At 34.7% G+C, this 20,277-nt stretch overlaps 1 protein-coding gene across 1 annotated transcript in view; it reads left to right on the forward strand.

Moving 5' to 3' along the window:
• Window positions 1-3,204: 3,204 nt before the first annotated feature.
• The window catches only part of LOC124368022, a 49,088-nt gene continuing 32,015 nt past the window's right edge, over window positions 3,205-20,277 (forward strand). The window contains exons 1-2 of the mRNA XM_046825294.1: window positions 3,205-3,345; window positions 19,330-20,145. Of these exons, the coding sequence (XP_046681250.1) occupies window positions 3,312-3,345; window positions 19,330-20,145 (850 nt within the window). The 5' untranslated portion in view covers window positions 3,205-3,311. The remainder of the gene's footprint in view (window positions 3,346-19,329; window positions 20,146-20,277) is intronic.

A 20,277-nucleotide genomic window follows, 5' to 3' on the forward strand; every position in this document is an offset into this window, starting at 1 on the left:
GTAGGCGCCGCGGCTGATCGTCGGTACTGTCAGTTTGCTTTGTAGTGTTTCACGTTGTGTGTTGTTGTGAGTCTTAGTGATGTCTTACTAAGTTTTTTCTACAAATCTTGCCGACAATACTGAAGCAAATGTTATTATAATGTATTATAAATGTGAATTTAACTGTTTGTAAATAATCAGAAATTTAGTTTCTTACTGAATGAAGTAAAGGCAAATGCAAGCAATGTGAGGTTATCCGTGTGTTTTGTTTTGTATTTATACTCACTTTGTTCTTTCTTCTCGACTTTTCCGTTGATTTTATTTTATATTATTATTTTTCGAGTTTAAATAATATGGGTGATGAAATCAAAAGTGATGCAATTCGCGATCTTTTGTTTGACTGCGAGTCGGAAAGTGACGATGATTTTGATACACACCAGGGACCAAATATTGATTTTATGAACGATCTAAACGAAAATTTGCGAGATCCTGTATTTGATTCAGACCATTGTGCTTTTAAACATTACCACTCTTAAGGCCAATTACCTGAACTAACAAGCTATGTAGCAAAAACTTTTTTGTTAATATTCAATATTATGTAATAATTTTTATTTTGAAAAACAAACTTTATATTTGTATACATTTAAAAAAAAAGTATGTATCTCTATGCTTAAAATGATATATAGTATGAGTTTATAACATAATTACTGTAATAACACAGAATTTTTTAAAAGCATCATAAAAAACCCTAGCGAGCCACGCCGAAACATGTATTAAGGGCCCAGGGTACAAAGTGTTAAAAATAAATGTTAACTGTGGGTGTGCACACTGCAGATTAACCGCACGATGTAGCCTACTTGTTAAGATTCGACTGGTCCATTATACAATTAAGTACAACTTTTCAGTTTGAGCTAACCACGCTTACTGGATACTGTGACTAGTAATTCCTACTAGTACTGATGTCAATTTTTGTGAATTATATTTTCTGGAATAAAGTATATTCTATCCTTTTACTGAAATATTGTATATAACTTTACCCTGAAAGAAACTTAGATTATTAAGAAAACAAACATCTATGTTTGCTGATTTTTGAGGTACACAACCTTCTTAAAAGCTAACTACCAATGGAAACTGCATTAAAAAATAACTTGTAATATTGTTGTAATATGGATTCATTTTGGTTATTACAACAGTGAGCTCATGCTGGATTATTACAAGGTAGAGGTAACACCACTCCGTGTTCGCTACAGGCTTCGTTGAGGTTGCATGCAAGTATGCAATCTAATTTCACTTGTGAGATATCCTGTGGAAAACAGACGGACAATCTGACAGAAAAAAGTTTACACCCACCTGATTTATAGTCTTAGTGACGCAGAAATAGTCACAGACATAGTCTTTAGTTACTCTTAGCCTAATCCCATCTATGGACATACACCATCACAAAACACTTTCTTGTCCATAATAGAAATCAAGTTTCATGCAAAATTTGAAATCTACATATGACATCTTGAGATATCTTGTTACATAATATATTCACATTGTTGTTCATCGAGTTAGGTTTCATAATAGCTTTTAAACAATAACAGTTCAGGTGACGTAGGGAGTGTACTAGCACAAGAGTGGCCTGAAATCAAATTTTGTTACAAAATCTTAACATCAATTTGCACTTTATTAATTTGCTTTTTACTAAGCTAAACGTGTTAATATGTGAAATATTAAAATCTGATATGATTGTACTCAGCTTGTTTACAAATTTATTTATTCAGCTAACCCCTTATTGCCATACTGGTTACCCATAAGACCAATGTAAAGGTATTTCCTAATGCTCAGCCAAACCCCATGGGTGACATGCACCATCATCGAACTTAGTATTGCCTATACAAAAATGAAGCCTCGCGCAAAATTTCACAGGTAAGTTCGTTTTCAAGGTATTGTACAAACAGACCGACAGGCAAAAATACAATATTCTACACTGACTTCGCTAACACTCAGCCAATAGGTAAACTTCAAAGGAGTATTGAAGGACCCAATGGAATATTACGAAATCCAATGTAACTCAGTGTTCCTCATATTTAAATAAAGTTTCATGCAATATTTCAAGTCTACAGGTCAGATCGTTTTCGAGATATCATGCAGACAGATAGACAGAAATGAACATTTTCAGCCCATCAAGTAATCCCAATGAAAAATTTGTGGACCTAAGTTTGACTTAAATTAGCTGTATCGGTTTTGAAATATTATTTTTGTTTGCAGAGAGACAGTCTGACAAACAGAAATCTAAACGTGTTTTGAACAAACGAAGGCTCATATTTGGTTTCCTGGCAATAAACTGAAGGTAAGAGAATGCGCAGCGACGCTACTTCAATCTAAAACGTTAAAAAGATCTACGTATTAACCAAGCATCGTGTTTTCCCGCCATATAATATAAATGCAAGGTCTGTCTCTAGCCTTTTCATACTATTCACTCAGCCTAGGTGCCACGAGAGGTCGGTCCAACTAAAGATCTACAGGGCAGGTTAACTTATGGTGAAATGGCCATGATTCATATCTCGTTCTGTTATGAGGGCGCTGGTTGGGTACCACAACTAAAGGACGTTAATCATTGGCTGTCTTACCATTGAAGGGTTTATTCTGCAGTATTAATACCAAAATATCACCTGTCAAAATAAACTCAAGTGGTTATTCGTGATTTACGTTTTTTACAGTTCGTTTTGCTCAGTCACATCTATGGTTTATCAATGTTGCTATATTTATTCATGGTTATTTTAATTAACGTAATACTGTGTTTATAATTCAACTCCGCCATTTTAACTTATTTACTCCTTTTATGTTGTGATTTATGACGACTAATAAACGAAAACCAAGGCTCTCGCAGAGGTTTTCGCTGAGCTATACTGGGTACTGCAATGAGAGTCGTTGAAATTAAATCTTTGAAACGACTTATAACACCATATTTCCGCTTTCGATTAATTATTTTTACTCTGATTCTCATAGTTAAGGCAAAGTTATGGCTATAATGGCAGTGAAATATACTGGTTATTTTTATAGTATTGGCTATACCCTTGAGTGTACACGAACAATCAAAGGCATTATACCCATTATACCACATGTCCACAACCATCATACACCAACAAACATTGTTTGGTTAATCGAGAATACAAACCTTTTTTCTACCACGTTCACAACCGTTTCCTTAACCATACATTATCAGCTGCAGTATAAGCACTCTTTATATACGTAAACCAGAAAAACGAACCTTAGTTCAAATCAAGTGCTTGTCCAGCTAACACTGTGGTTTTGGTTACTCACAGATACAGATAGATTCATTAGTTATGTCGCATACCACCACAAAGCAAAAGGGAAGAGGTGAGTTTTACAATATTCGTTTCTATTATTGAGCTTAGAAGATATATTTTGACATGTCGGACATGGGATATCTTGAAAGATATTAAGATTAGAATATGTACTAATATCTAAAATTATATACTATGACTACTTGAAACATTTTGTAAGAAGTAGGCTTAACCCTACAAAGTGGAAGATTTTCTTCAAGAACTGAGTTAAAGAATTTACTCTACTTAATATTAGGCCTATGGTTAAATTTTTCTTTGAAATGGAGTTCTGTTAGATAAGTAGTCTAGTCCTAATACTTATCTAACAACACCAGAACTCCATTTCAAAGAAAAATTTAACTATCTAATAGTAGATTGAATTCTTGAACTTAGTGTCTGACAAATGACAAATAGGAAATTATAAGATTAAAGGTCGAGGTGGCAAATCACGAATTTGACGTTATCAACGTATTCTGCTCATCCTCCTGAACAAAAAATATATATGGTTTACGAGGGTGCAAATGACAAATAACATGATTTTAGAGGGTATATACATAAATAGTTAAGTTCTTAATGTGGTAATTATCATATTAACGGCCGGGGCGGAAAAATACGAGTTTTGCGTTAAAAACTTATTGGAATCGTCATATAGAAAAAAAAGTATAAGGTTTGATGGGGTGGAAATGAGAAATAACGAAGTTCTAGAAAATGAAAAATTAAATAACTTTTCAGTAATATCTCCATGTTCTACATCCACGTCTAGCGTCACGTGACCTTTTGTGGCCAATGATTGAACCTCGTGATGACGTCACCGGTTGCGCCGCCATCTTTGCAAACGTAAATGAAAAATAATACAGAAATGAGCAGAATTTTTATAAAAATAAATGTTTTTCTTAATTTCGAGAAAAAATTAATTACGAGTGCCTCCGGCCATCAGCGCGGGCTTCGGCTGCCCCGCGCTGATGTCAATAAAAGAAAAACATCCCTCGAGATAGTACCTATCAGTAAAATATAAAATACTAGAGGGGCTGATCAAAAATATAAATTGAAATGTAATGCAAAGGCAATTATGTAAAGTTAAAAAACTAAATAAATCATGAAAAACTCAAATATATAGATGGATCAGAGAACACATACCATTAGTGTGTTGGCGGATACAGCTGAGCAGCAGCAACAAAAAAGTCGTCTATCACAACGAAACGACAAAGTCTCCCGGTTTAAAAACACCACTCGACCGCACGACGAACACATACACTCATTTTAAAAAATTCCATGTTCAATTAAAAAAGAGATAATTTCGTTTTGGTTAAAACGTAAACTCTTTACGTGCCCTACGAAACACTCCGACACACACAATTCACTAGGGTTGGTTGAACTAGTGGATGGTTGATTCATCATTGTAAACGCACTCAGTCAATCCGACCTACTGAACACGATATCTTGTGTAGAACTGACCCATGCCCCGGAGAACTCAGATAACAGGTACGTTATCAGGCTGCTATCAGTCCCGGCCGCAGATAATATTCAAGTAAACAGATTATCCAGACACAGCACACAAACTGAACATTAAAACATTAGGAACTTAACCACTTATCAATATACCCCCTAAAATCATGTTATTTGTCATTTGCACCCCATAGTACTATATATATTTTTTGTTCAGGAGGGTGAGCAGAATACGTTGGTAACGTCAAATTCGTGATTTGCCGCCCCGGCGTTTAATCTTACTGGTACGCTTAATGTTTTATGTTCTGTTTGTGTGCTGTGTCTGGATATTTGTAAATATTATCTACTGGTGGGACTGATAGCGATAGCGTATCTGTTATCTGAGCGCTCTGGGACAGAAGTCAGAGATAACGTGTACTGTAGCTTGGATCGAGTGAGTGCATGACAATCATGGATCAACCTTCCACTAGTTCACCAATCGTAGTGAACTGGTGTATCGTAAATATTATCTGCGGCTGGGACTGATAGCGTATCTGTTATCTAAACGCTCCGGGGCAGAAGTCAGTGCTTCACTAGATATCGTGTACTGTAATTTGGATCGAGTAAGTGTGTGGCGATCATTGATCAACCATCCAGTATTTCGACCAATCGTAGTGAATTGGTGTGTCGGAGTGTTTTTTCGGGCATGTTAAGAGGTTATGTTTCGACCAAAACGAGATTATTTAGTTACTGTACATTCTGTGGAACACACTAATGGTAAGTGTTCTCTATTAATCTCCATTTATACATGTATTCATATTAGGGGTATTCATGATTTATTAAGTTTTTTACACGGTACATAATTGCCTTTCCATTACAATTCAATTTTTATTTCTGATCAGCCCCTCTAGAATTTGATATTTTACTGATGGGTACTATCTCGAGGGATGTTTTCTTTGCCCTGTGTTTTTCGGTGCTGCCCCGTGCTGATGGCTTGAGGCACTTGTCTCAACTTGATAACAACTAATTAATTTGTAGCTCAAAATTTAAGAAAAACATTGTTCATTTGGATCAAAATTCTGCTCATTTCAGTATTATTTTTCATTTACGTTTGCAAAGATGGCGCCGCATCCGATGACATCGTCACGAGTTTGAATCATGGTCACAAAAGATCACGTGATGCCAGATGTGGATGTAGAAGATGGAAATATTGCTCCGCGCTTGAACAGTTGTTCCATTTTTGATGTTCTAGAACTTCGTTATTTCTCATTTCCACCCCGTCATACCTTATATTGTTTTGTTCTGTAGGACAATTCCAATAAGTTTATAACACGAAACTCGTATTTTGCCGCTCCGGCCGTTAATCTGACAATTACCGTTGTTTTTATTAAAACAAAAATGCTTGAAACTTAATCCTATGAGTGCCGGAGTATTGCTATTTGTAATCGTGCATTATATGCAAGAAATGCCAGAATCGCTATTTGCGACTTCTGCAGTAACGCTTATATTTTTTCTAGTATTTATCTGAATTGGCTCAATGACTAAACATACGCATTCCAAAGGCTTCAACTTAACTTTTGATGTAGGTTTTGTTGCGTTCTGGATAGATTCTGATTTTTACGGCGGTTGTAAAGTGAGCGTGTCAGTCGAGTTTAGAATCGACCGCTACGCGGATGATCCGTCACATGTTTTGTTTACGCTGGTGTTTATTTCACAAATTATTGTAAATATTGAAAGTTTTTAAGTGTAAATGGGTTTGTAGTGTTAGTATCTTCAAATTATTTTGTTTGTGTATGTTGTTCTAGTCTGTGTAAGTAGAACAATGACTTGACCGTGAGTTACGGTGATCGTAAGCAGCTAGTACTTTTTTTTATATGGCTTTTTGTAAAGAATTAAATGGAGTATAAGATAGAATAACTAAAAGTGAAAAAATAAAATATTTCAATAAAATAGTTTGGACAGGGGTGGTGAATTTTCCCAGGAGGACTTGATAGGTTGTTTTCGGCAGTTTGTTGAACTGCTGAAGTTGTAGACTGGTGGGCCTCATGGTGTGTTTCCGGGGTGCGCAAAAAGCCCTTGAGGCTTAAGTGCATGGCAGTTGGCCGCCCCAAGGGAAAAAAAAACACTAAGTTGTGTCAAAATAAAAAACAAAATGTTTTTGCTCATAAAGTTTTTGTTAATGATTTTTTTATTGGTATAAAAACGTTTAATAAGTGATCAATGTATTACGGTATATGTATAAAGAAAATATATTTATTAAAAAAAAAAAAACAAAAACCCAAGACTTTATACCAATAAATAATTTTGTTACGAATTTTTAACTAGACCCTTGCAGAATCAGGCATTTTCGCTCGACGTTTTATGCATACCATCTAGCAAAACCCTAAGGCCCTCAAAGGGTTAAAAAAGATAACAGTTAAATTTCTCAAAGACTTAATATCACAAAGCCATTAGTAGTAGAACAGGCTAACAGTAATGTCTCCGGTCATCATGAGGGTGTGCTGTACCTGTAGTACATTTGCCCAGGGCATCACACGATCTTGTTGTGACCGTGATTCAACCTTATATTGGTTGCTATGGAGTAGCACATTTCAAGTTTCACTTTATTAAGCTGTTGCTATCTTCCGTCTGAGGCAAACAATACAGTATAAGGTTACAAGTGGTGGGCTAACAAAGTAATACAACAGGGGTCACCAAATTGCAGACCGCGATTCTGGATCTGAACTGCCAACTTATTTTGTGCGAACCATGTGTCACCAATTCAAAATATTGTACATACGTAACTTGAGTACGTTATTTGATTTTTTTCTGCGCTTTGTCTTTCCTATCATCATCGATTCATCAAGGGATCTGCGTGGAGATTAAGTAGTACACGCCGACGCCGCCTACCCGCGCCTTCAGTCAGGCAGTGTTTTGGGTAATTCTGAGCAATTACTTGGTCAGCCCCAAACTTTTTCATATTTTACTACGATAATGTAGAAATGTATGTGAAATTAAAAAAACATAATTTAGGCCCTGGAAAGTTAACATAAATGAAAAATAATACTGAAATGAGCAGAATTTTGATCCAAATGAACAATGTTTTTCGTAAATTTCGAACTACAAATTAATTAGTTGTTATCGAGTTGAAACGAGTGCCTCTGGCCATCAGTGCGTTCGGTGCTACCCCGCGCTGATGTCAACGAAAGAAAAAAATCTCTCGAGATAGTACCTATCAGTAAAATATCAAATTCTAGAGGGCAAACTTTGGAACGTTGCAAAACGCTGTGTTTGTACAAAAAACGTTTTCCTGATCTTCATTTGAAACCGTGAAACTAAGTAACATGTTCTCACGCTGTCACATAAAAAAGGATTATCGGAGGAACCACTAGCCATAATGATACTGTCACAACTGGCCTTCCGGGCGTCTCCTGCAAGCCACTGTTATCGTGTGGCAACCTGTAGGACGGCCTTGCAGGGCTTGAATTATATGTTTCTTGCTTTCTTGAATTATATGTTTCTTGCTTTCTGAGAACATTCTTATGACCGTAGTAAAATATGAAAAAGTTTGGGGTTGACCAAGTAATTGCTCAGAATTACCGTGTTTTGATTCTACGTTGACTGACGGACACCAACACCGCATGCGCAGATACGTTTGCCTGGTACCTACGCCACGCTATGAGTTAAGTTAGGCCTACTTGTTATTCTTTACAAAGGAACTAAAAAGAGTTGGAAGTTGATAATAGACAGTTTTAGCCAAAATGGGATGATTTGTATTGTTTCACTGGTTGGAGTTATACCAATATGCTTGACTTGTCACCAAACAGTTGCGTTAGTAAAATCTCTAATATAAAATGACATTATGAGACCAATCACAATTTGCCGATAATTTTCGATTTGGCAGTAACCTGCGTAAATCGAACATTGTGAGTTTATTGTCAAGCTACGTATCTTCGACTCAAATGATGTCGTTCAATGAGCAGGAAATGTGGTGAGGCTTCTTTACGTATTTCTTGGACTCTTGCTAAGCATATGAAACTATTCACCCATGCTGACATAGTTGAGGAATGCATGCTCGAGGCAGGCAATGTTTTGTATAACAGAAAATATGATGTTGAAACTACTGACGGATTCCGTTGTCTGCGAGTACTCACTCAAGAAAAACATGTTTGGCAGAAGAAAATCATTGTGATGTGAAAGGGCAATTAAATAGTTCCGACTATTATAGGTTATGGATGAATCATATGACATTACTGATAAAACATAATTGGTCATATTTGCACCTTTTTTTGGATAAAATTAAAGAACCTTTTTGCCGAGGAGCTATTAGTTATTTTGCTGTTAGTAGGAAAAACCTGGGGAGAAGATATGATCGAAGCGGTGATGGATTATTTCGTTGGACGATCAATATCGGTTGTTGCATAATAATGTGACATGGCTAAGCAAAGCCTGAGTTTAACAACAATTCTTCACCATTTTAGAAAACTTAAAGACATTTCTTTTCAACGTTGATCAAACATCAACCAATACTTTTAAGTTTTCTTAGCGATAAAGAAAATGCAACTTACATTGCTTCTTATCAGATATTTTTAAACACACCAATGATCTGAACCTTAAACTTTAAGACAAAGAAAGCTTGTATGGGAGCTCCGACAGAAGTAAAAAGCTTTTTGCGTTCACTAGATCTTTTCAATATCGATCTTGAAAATATGCCTGCACTTCCATAATTGAAACAAAATCAGCAGTGACAATGAGTGCAAATCATCACGGGATGTTGTTGCGACCGTGAGTCAAACTCGCATTGGTTCCTTCTGACGTCAGCTGCTACGTCATCTTTGGATAGATAATAAAACAATAATAAAATCAGGTGGATTTAACCCAAAAAAATAATATTTTTTTCTTTTAGACCTAAGAATAAAAGTTTATATCGAGCCATTAGAGTGAGCTGCGGCAGGTACCTCGTGCTGATGGCAACAAACAAAACAAACAAAACCCATCCCTCGTGGTAGTCCCTATCTTCTATTTCTTAGGGGCAGCCTATTAAAGATGAAAGTTGTTAGCAGCACCGCATTGTGGCCTATACTCTGCCAACCGACAACAGGTTGCGGCAACGTTCTATTTAAACAATCGTTGCCGTCTATCCATTGCACAACATTCTTTGAATAACGTTTTCCAGTGGCTGTTTATTGTAGAACATTATTGAAATACAATAAGTTACTAAAACACGGGATTTGTTACTATCATAATGTATTCAAACTTTATCATTAAATCTGCTTAGCCTCGTTACTATAATTTATTTCAGATAGTTAAAAGTATAATTTATGGTCTTTTACATTTAATACATTTAACCCTTTGAGTGCCACAGCATATTTTCCCAAGTCATATGCATAAATTGCCGGAGCATTTCCTTCTGTTTTACAAGCGTGTGGGGAAAAAACTATATTAAAAACACTATTCAACCGATTTGAATAATTTTTTTTTTTAGTTTGTGTGTTATAAAACAAGGTATTTTTTCCATATAATATTATAATTTTATTTTTATTTACACAAAAAGAATATAGGTTATAACAAAAAACTAAAAAATGAAAAAAAAATAAATTTCAAGTTTCAACTAAAATTTTATATATACAATTATTTTTTTTAGGTATACCATATGAAAGAGCATGAGAAACTGAACAAAAATCATGCATAATATGGTGTGTTACAGTAATATTTAACCAGATACTGCAATATATACAAAATACAACAAAAAGCAATTTTTGTTCAATTTTGTCAAAAGTACATCACTAAACATATAAAGATGAAAAAAGAAGTTTATAAATGCATTGTAAGTTTTACTGAACACAATTGCAGAATAGTAATAACAACAGTTTTCAGTATAAACACACGAAACTAGCACAATGTAAACACCCAACGAACCAAACTGTGTAGTTAATGGCAACAAGTAGCAGCTGACCAACTATGCGTCATCCGTTTTTTTTCTGATGGCAAATAACTACAAGGAGGCGGTGAACAATAAAAATCAATCACAATTGATTGTTCGAAACTTGTAGATTGCCGTGAAATAAGTTATTTGTCAAAACAAAAATGAATTATATGTGATATTAATTAAATACAAATCGTCTACTGGGTAGATACCGGCAATTTATGCACATTTCACAACATCTACTATGTAGACGCTGCGGCACTCAAAGGGTTAAATATTAATGGTCACGTTAGAACTCTGTGTTCGCTATAACCCCCCCGTTGCTTAAATAACAGCTGAAGAGTTTCGAGTCTGCCGCTCTAGACCGTTTCTAGGTCAAGTTTACTGTTGCCGGCTACAAAACATATGAATTCATTGTGTGTTGTCATGACATTGCCAAAGTAACAGGTAGTTTCTCGCAATACTTTTCGGGGACAACTGTGTTGTTGCGTAGCAACATTGTTACTTATCCTCCACCTTCTCTCAGGTTCAGTCTAAGCCTAGTTGATGTCTGTTTTGATATTTGTTGAGATACTAGGAAATAAATAATAGCATAATTTACTGTTCATATTTCACCATGGACATTCCATTAGTTAATTATTAAAAGAATAATAACATTTCTAAATATTAAATGTGAACATTTGTGTTGTTTGATTTCTTGTATAATATTAATAGATTATATAATTTCTAGATATCATTTTTAATTATTAAAAGCGGTAGAAACTCCCTAAAGAGGACGTCTTTGAAGTTGATTTATTTAAATTTTTACTAAGAAATCCAAATTAATTCAGCACAAATTCAATAGTATTTTTAAAATAAAAGAAAATGTGCGGAAATCAATCTGTCATGCTATCAGCAGTTCAGTGAGGAACGACAACTTTCTGGTTCAATTCACTGAGTTTTAGATTTGGTTTTGCTACAATATTTAAAGAGGTAGCATAACAATGCTGTGTAACCATACGACTTTGATATTTTTTGACCACTCTGTATACAACGAGTGAACTTATTTTCCACGCTGTGTTCCCATCGGGTACATGCAATCGTTCACAACTGGGTACACACCGGGCATGCATAAAGCGCAATGTGTGCCCGACGGGGTACGCGTTACCGAGCATATCCTTATTACGTGTTTATTGTTGTATTGTGTTTATATATATATATTTATATATATGTATATATTTTTATCATAAAATATATATAATAGGTTTTGAAACAGAAAATCAATTATAATAGGTTTTGAAACAGAAAATCAATTATAATAGGTTTTGAAACAGAAAATCAATTATAATAGGTTTTGAAACAGAAAATCAATTATAATAGGTTTTGAAACAGAAAATCAATTATAATAGGTTTTGAAACAGAAAATCAATTATAATAGGTTTTGAAACAGAAAATCAATTATAAAAGAATGGATGTACGTGTACTCAACAGACAACCAATTGTTACCATTGATTACCTAGTGACAAGGAAGTAGTAATGTGTGATGTTATCATTCTTATCTCCCATGGCTTCAGCTCAAGTGTATGATAGTTGAATCTATTTGACAAAAGTAAATTCTATCAAAACACTACGAGATAGCGGCAGAAAGACTTTTGTTATGTTGAAGACAATTTGATGACTAGTGACTTGATGATTTAACTCACTGTTTTCTACACTAAGGAACGGTATTACTCACTAACTTTATCTAACAACACTTGATGTATTTTTTTTTGCTTTAGTACAGAGAACACAACTGTGTAACAGGGACGTTTTTTTGAAAAAAAAGCAAATACAGGCACATTTCATTTTGGCAAATTACGTTTTACTCATCAGAAAACATTAAAACCTTGTACATTAATTACGTTTAAATGTGTACATCATAGTCTGTGGTTGAAAGTGTATTCTAATTGTTCAATTGTATTCAAGTTATGTATTGTATTCTAAAGTATTTGAAATGAAACTCCTATTGGTTCATGTGAAGTGGAATGTAAGGCAATTAGCTAAACTATTCATATACTTGCCCATACTATACAGGGTCTCCAAAAAGTAATGCCGGGATTTTGGGCGGCCATTACTTTAAGGGCACTGGGCGGCCCTTTGACTACCTTTAGTGTTTTGCTTAAACGCCAAGCCGTTTTTTCTCGCTAGCTCTGTTTTGCAAGCAATTTTGCTAAAATCTGAGAAAATTGTTTATTTACTGCAAACTTAACTGAATTTGGTATAATTTTGTTAACAATAAGCAGTATAATACAATTATAATAAGTCACTAGAGTAAATACTTTCATTTGAATGTTTTACGGTGAGTGGGAAATGTTTTTTTATTTGCATGTAAAAAAGGGGAAGGGGTGTACCTGGAATATATAGTTCAGTATATAAATTTATAATTCTATAATAGCCTAAAGGTCACAAATTTAGTCTAGTTTCAGAAAATGTATAGTTTTTTACGAGTCTAAAAAATGAATTAGTTTAACACAAAAACTGAAATTAGTACAAGAAGTATGATTTTCGTGATCAAAAGCGAGTAAATTTGTAACAATGTTTATAAATTGTTATAAACTGTAACCTAATTATGTTCGGTATAATTTTATTTACAATAAACTAGAGAACACTATATTAATAAATATTGTGGGAAAACTTCAGTTACATCTTAAACGCTTTTTGACTTATTTAGTACATTATAATCCCATGAGAATAAATTGACAATACAGGGATGCTACAGGTCAGGGAAATCAGGGAAGTCAGGGAAAAGTCAGGGAAAAAAAACAGGACTGGAAATCAGGGAAAAGTCAGGGAATCCGGTCTCAAGTCAGGGAATTTCGACATTTGTCAGGGAAAAATATAAAATCCCTTTACACAAATAAACTTACTGCCGCCGCGATCATTTAATCAGATCATTTAAGGCAATCTTTTTGTACGTTTTAAACTGTGTTCACTTTATTTTTTGCTTTTTTATATTTGCCACCCTGTTAGCCTCAACACCGCTTTTTTTCCACCCATTAATTGCCAAAAACCCTGGGGATTGCGTCGAAAAAAGTCAGGGAAAAACGAAAAATTTGGTCGGAAATCAGGGAAAAGTCAGGGAATTTCATTATTGGACTCCTGTAGCAACCCTGCAATATTTCAGTTGCCACATAAGAAATGAATAGAATGAACCGGAAGGATTCTTTATCATTTCTATGCTTTATACAAAGATGTAAAATACATACATCAATACATAACGGTAAATTAATATAATGGAGTTATAATTTCCTAAATCTTGCCAGGTCTGACTGCACCATTACAAGAGACTGGAAATAAAAAATTACTTCTTCAAAATACCTATAAACTAAATTTATAGTTAAAATATAACCTACATCTAAATGCGCTTAGGCCTATACTTTACAATAAATGAGAAAATATGGGCCTCCAAGGCTAAGCCTGTTTGGAGGTTCCTTATTATATTTTAACACATAAAAAACATCAGCAAACAACTTAATTTAACAATTTAGATCTCTCTTGAGGATATAAATTAATATATTATTTAATCAAAACATAATATCATAATAGTTGTAATCAACCTGCTTATTTGAGTTAGATTAGATTTTTCAAATTATTTGAAAATATATATATATATATATATATATATATATATATATATATGGGCCGTGAGGTAAAAAACCAGTTACTATGTCTGAATATATAAAACTGAATTTATATCCTCTAGTTCAAACAACCACCTTCCCAATTTTTTTAAAAATACTAATTTGTTATTTGAGTTTTTTATATTGTTAGGTAATTTATTAAAAATCCACGGTGACATAAAAATGAATGATTTATTAAAAAAAGTATTGTTTGGTTTTGGAACTCTTATATTTCCTGAATTTCTTAGTTTTGAGCTGTATTCATTTGCTTCTGAGTTGGTAGTATTTATCAAATCATAGTATTGTTTTAATACCTTATATATAAATAACATCTTGATAGGGAAAATCTTAAGCTGATTAAATAATGGTCGTGAGTGTTCAAATATATGACTGTGGGTTATTAATCTGACAAAGTGCTTTTGCTGCATAAGTAATGAGTTTAAATTTGAATCATACGCACTTCCCCAAAGAAATATGCCGTATTCAATTCGACTTTGTACAAGCGCAAAATATAACATTCTAAGTATTTTTAAATTGCAAATGTTTCTTAAAAAATAAAAAATTCTTATAATATTATTGAGTTTTTTTTGTAATTTTCGATATGTGAATTTTCCAATTAAATTCACTATCCATATGAATTCCCAAATATTTTATAATATCCGATTTTTGTATCGTTGAACAATCCATTGTTAAGCAATTATTGATTTGGCTTGATTTCAAAATACAGTCAGCACATCTATAGAAAACAGGTTCAAATATAATGTCATTTTTTCTGAGACTGAAATTGACATATTTTGTTTTTTCCGTACTTAAAAGCATATGGTTCATTGTGAACCACCACTGAATTATTTCTAGATCTTTGCTCATAGCAATGTGGATATCAGTCCAGCTATCTTTGACATAGCTAAGGGCTGTATCATCAGCAAATGATGTTAGTGTTCCTTGAAATCTGGCATCGCATAGATCATTTATATATATAATGAAAAGGATTGCTCCCAATACTGACCCTTGGGGCACGCCATATAAGATTTTACCCATTTCACTATATGTGGAGTGCATTCTGACACACTGATACCTATCCCGTAAATAACTTTCAAACCAAGAATAAGCTATTCCTCGAATACCACACCTATAAAGTTTTTTTAATAAAATTGTATGATCTACAGTGTCAAATGCTTTTTTATATCTAAGAATAAACCACTTATACATTTACTTGAATTTAGGCCATTGTATACATTTTTGTAAAATTAAATAGAGCGCTTTCGGTATTCATATTTTCTCTGAAGCCAAATTGATTTTTACTAAAAAAATCTGTCTTATTTAAAAAATTAACAATTTTCTTTTTCATGAGTTTTTCATAAATCATCTAAGGATGGATATTAGAGTATTAAATTTAAATTATTGTCTCCCTCTTTAAATATAAGTATTTTAAAACAATTTTGTAAATAAAGAAAAGTTCTTGAAGATTGATTGTTTTTTAAATCCTTTCTATAACAGTGCTAGGCTGCCATGACTTAAAAATAGTTAGCCTGAAAACTTTTTATGAAACAATAAATATATTTAAGAGATGTTCCAACAGCGTAGTAGTGTTCATAAGTAAGAAAAGTTGTAACTTTTTTGGCAGTGCATTACCAAAGTCTATCACTGGTTGGTGGAAAAAATACAATTTTTATTTGTTTATCCGCATAATATCCAGAAAAAAAACTGACATTTAGACTTGAAATTTTGTCACTCCGTGGGTTTTTGTTGTGCGTTAGTGAACATTTTACATCGATGTTGCGAGAAAATTACAGAATAACAAATTTGTAAACAAACTGGGTACAATCACATGACATTTTAATATGTGACATAAAGACACATGAAATAAGCTATAGACATAAAATTTTGCATGCAACCTCAGCGAGTATGGTGGGTACTCCTACCTCGAAATACAGAACCAGTCAAGTTAATAAATCTAAGTATTTAACTTTAAGGTGAATCCTAAAAAGTTTTATTTAAAGTCATTTCACGTTGGCTCTATGTACGATCAAGGATTTTATAAGCTAAGCTCTATAGGATTTAAATTTATTACTGGTGAATCTATTGATGGCATTATGGAATAGAAATAATTAAAATAGTGTTTCACAAAATACAGGGTTATCATAAAAGAATGGTGTGGTTTGAGTAATTCGTAGGAAGATAGTAGGGAAATTTCTAGATGTTATAATGGTATCTCTGAAAGCCTGCAATCCAAAAGTTTGTTTATAAGCTGTTTTAATCTCAAAATCAGATCTTATATTGTTGTTGCGGTGAGATTAGTGAGTTACCTTATTCTCAGATAAAGATAAAACATAATGTGTTTTATTGTTGGCTGAATTAAAATCCGTAGTTTTGGTTCAACACGCTTTCCAACGTGAATTTGGAACAAATCCACTACACAAAAATAACATAACAATTGTTGGTTTAAAGAATCCGAAGAGGCTGGATCAGTTAAGAAACAGAAATCAACCGGCAGACCAGGTGTACCAGACGAAACGGTTGAACTAATTAAACATTTGGTAATTAGAAGTCCATCCCTCGTTGAAGCGTTGAATTAGGTATTCCAAAAACAACAGTGTAAAAACAAAGTTTTACATAAGAAAACTCAAATTATACGCTCATAAAATCCAGATACTGCAGGAATTGAAACCCAATGATTGTGTCAACCGTTACAATTTCACTGTTGAAGTGTTGGACAGAATAAGTGGAAACGAATAATTTTTAGACGATATAGTATTTAAAGACAAAGCTAATTTCCATGTGAATGGACGTGTTAACAGACACAATTCACGAATAGGGGACTCTGAAAACCCACACGATGGGAATCAACTTGATTTGCCTGAAGTTAATGTTTGGTGTGGTGTAATGAAAAATCACGTAATAGGGCCTTTCCTTTTTTGTTGGAAAAACAATTAAAGGATTTGTGTATCTTGACATGTTAATCAATTATTGCTTTCCTGATCTAGATAAACTCGAAAATATTCATCAACTTTTCTCCCAACAAGATGGTGCTCCCCCACACCTGAAGTGCATTGGTCACGGACACTTTGAACGAAAGATTTTCGAGATCGATGGATAGGCCGGCAAGGACTATGCAGTGGCCTCCAAGGAGTTCAGACCTGACACCTTGTGATTTTTACTTGTGGGGGACATCAAAAGCGTTGTTTATTCACAAAAATTTGCGACCTGAACAATTTAAAACACAGGATTAATATAGCAATGACAAGCGTAACCGAACAATTGTAACGAATGTTTGGAGAGAAATTGAGTATCATTTGGACATTTATCAAGCGACTAAGGGCGCACATATTGAAATTTATTAATTATGTAAAAAAATTGTTTGAGATGAAAAATTAGATGAATAAACAACTTTAACTGTAATTAATTCGGTTTTTCTTTAAACCATTTTCAAAACCGCACCATTCTTTTATGATAACCCTACCCTGTATATTATTGAGTTTGATCACACATGTAAATAAGGCCTTTATTGTTTGCCTGGTGAATTTTAACATTTAATCTCTTCAAATTACGTTACCAATTTGGAGTCAAAAGTAACAACACTAACAACTCTTTTATTAGTAACCTTATTAATTAGTATCATCACAACACTAATCAAGATTCATCAAAGGAGTTGGTCATTTAAGCTAGTCTCTTTGTGCACTTTGCAGTGTTAATATACAAAGGGGTACCCAAAAAACTGGAATTACTTTTTAAAAGCTATGTATTTAGTTTTTTCTTATTTACAAACCCTATTCCCTTGAAATTACTCTCAACTAAGGTTTGCGGCGTCACCATACCCTTTGTTTGTCGATGTCATCTATGTTGTCGAATCTAGTCCTTTCATGTTTATTTTCATGCGTAGAAATAACAAAAAATCACATGGTCATCATCCGCTAGGTCAGGTGAGTAAGGTGTGTGAGGTTGTGGTGGCACCATACCCTTTTTTGTCGATGTCATCTATGTTGTCGAATCTAGTCCTTTCATGTTTATTTTCATGCGTAGAAATAACAAAAAATCACATGGTCATCATTCGCTAGGTCAGGTGAGTAAGGTGTGTGAGGTCTGCGGAACCAGGCCATTTTTGTCAAAAAATGGTTAACAGATGTGGAGGTGTGTGTGCAGGTGCGTTATCTCATGACTCCAGTCTCCAGTCTGCCACAAATCGGGTCTTTTTTGACAAACACTGCAGCTTTCTTCTTAAAACTTCCAAATGCCTGATTAATGGTCTGATCTGGATGAACAAACTCTGAACGGGTTACCCCTCTCACGTCAAAAAAGTAAACGAGCATTGTCTTGATGTTTGATTTAACTTGATGATTTTTTTGGAAGGAGTGACAATGTCGTCTTTCATGGGCTTGATTGTTGCTGCGTTTCTGGGTCGTAACCATAGCACGACGACTCATCACCTTCAAACTTGGAAATTAAGATCGGTTTCAAGTTGTTCTTTCAAGTAATGGCATGTTTCAACTCTGCGTTCTTTTTGATCGTCAGTCAGAATGTGAGGCACAGACTTGGCAGAGACTCTTTTCATTTCCAAATCTCTTTAAATAAAATTTACTGGACCGAGCTCCAAGATAACCCGCTAATCAAATTTGATCAGGGGTCTGTTGACGGTCTGAAAGCACAATTTCTTGAACGTTTTCATGTGTTTGGGCAGTGGATGTCCGGAACAAGCCTTGTCATCAATAGTATTGAACATTAAAACAGTTTCAACAGCATTTTTACTGAGGAGGAAACAAAATTTCACAGCTGCACACTGTTCACTTAAACTTGCCATCGTAAAAAAAGGAAAACAGTAAAAACTGTTACTGCACAGAACTGAACAAGCCAGTTCGACGATCCAGGCGTCACAGAAATGGCGATGAGTTGTACTACTGACATCTAGCGGCAAAAGTTTCTACGGCAAAGCCCTGCCCACAGCAGAGCTATTCCGGGAAGTTTTGGGTACCCCCTGTTATTATTATTGCTTTTCATTTGATCCGGTTCTAAAGATAAGTTTGTTAATTTCAAAGTATTTGTCTGTATTTTTTAGGTGGAGGACAAGGAAATGCGAATTTGATCAGAAGACCCCAGCCTAATGTCTCTCAGCAAAATAATTCTAGGCGTGGTGATGACTGGGTTTTTGTAAATGACCCAGGAAACAGACAGCCCAACAGGGGTCGTGGTATGTCGGATAGACATCCCAACAGGGGTCGTGGTATGTCGGATAGACATCCCAACAGGGGTCGGGGTGCATTTGATAGGAATGCTAACAGAGGCCGTGGAAACCCCATTGACTCAAGAAATAATAATTTCCATAGAGGACATACTAAAAGGTCGCATTCATCAAGCAGTACATCATCTGTGCATGGAAATGGGAACAACCAGCCCAGGCAGGGTGCAGCTGATTTATTTCTACAACCAATACACGTCAATAACCCTATATTCACTGACTTGAAGGAACGGTTTGACTCGTTGATGCCAGTGTCTAAATTGATCACTTCTGCTGCGACTTCTTTGATGCAAAATATACTTTCACCTGAAGCTCCAAATGTCCGGCAGCCTGAGCCACCTCCTGTCCGTAATAATTTGAGTGACGACAGTCAAACATTTGCCTCGATCAGCAACAACATTGGCTACGGCTTCAGGGATAGGAATAATAGAAGGTCTATGGATCACGGGGACATAAGTGATGTAAATGGATCTGGCAGAAACACATATTCTGCTACCAGACAGTCACGTGGAGACAGATCTAATCGAGAATCAGGTAGAAGGCAACTATCACGCTCTCCAGAGAACGATGATCAAAGGTCATTTTCTAATACAAGATCTCCTGACGCAGCCAACGATTACAGAAGATTCCGACCAGGTGATGATAAAGATAATAGATCTAATTCTTTACTAGAAAATAAAAATAGGTTGTCAGGACAACAACAGAGTGTAAAACAGTGCTCAGGGAACGTAGAAGAAAGCAGGTCATCTTTACTTTTAACCGCCTACG

Source organism: Homalodisca vitripennis, chromosome 8, assembly GCF_021130785.1.
Source record: "Homalodisca vitripennis isolate AUS2020 chromosome 8, UT_GWSS_2.1, whole genome shotgun sequence".
In the NCBI taxonomy this organism is placed as follows: Eukaryota; Metazoa; Arthropoda; class Insecta; order Hemiptera; family Cicadellidae; genus Homalodisca; species Homalodisca vitripennis.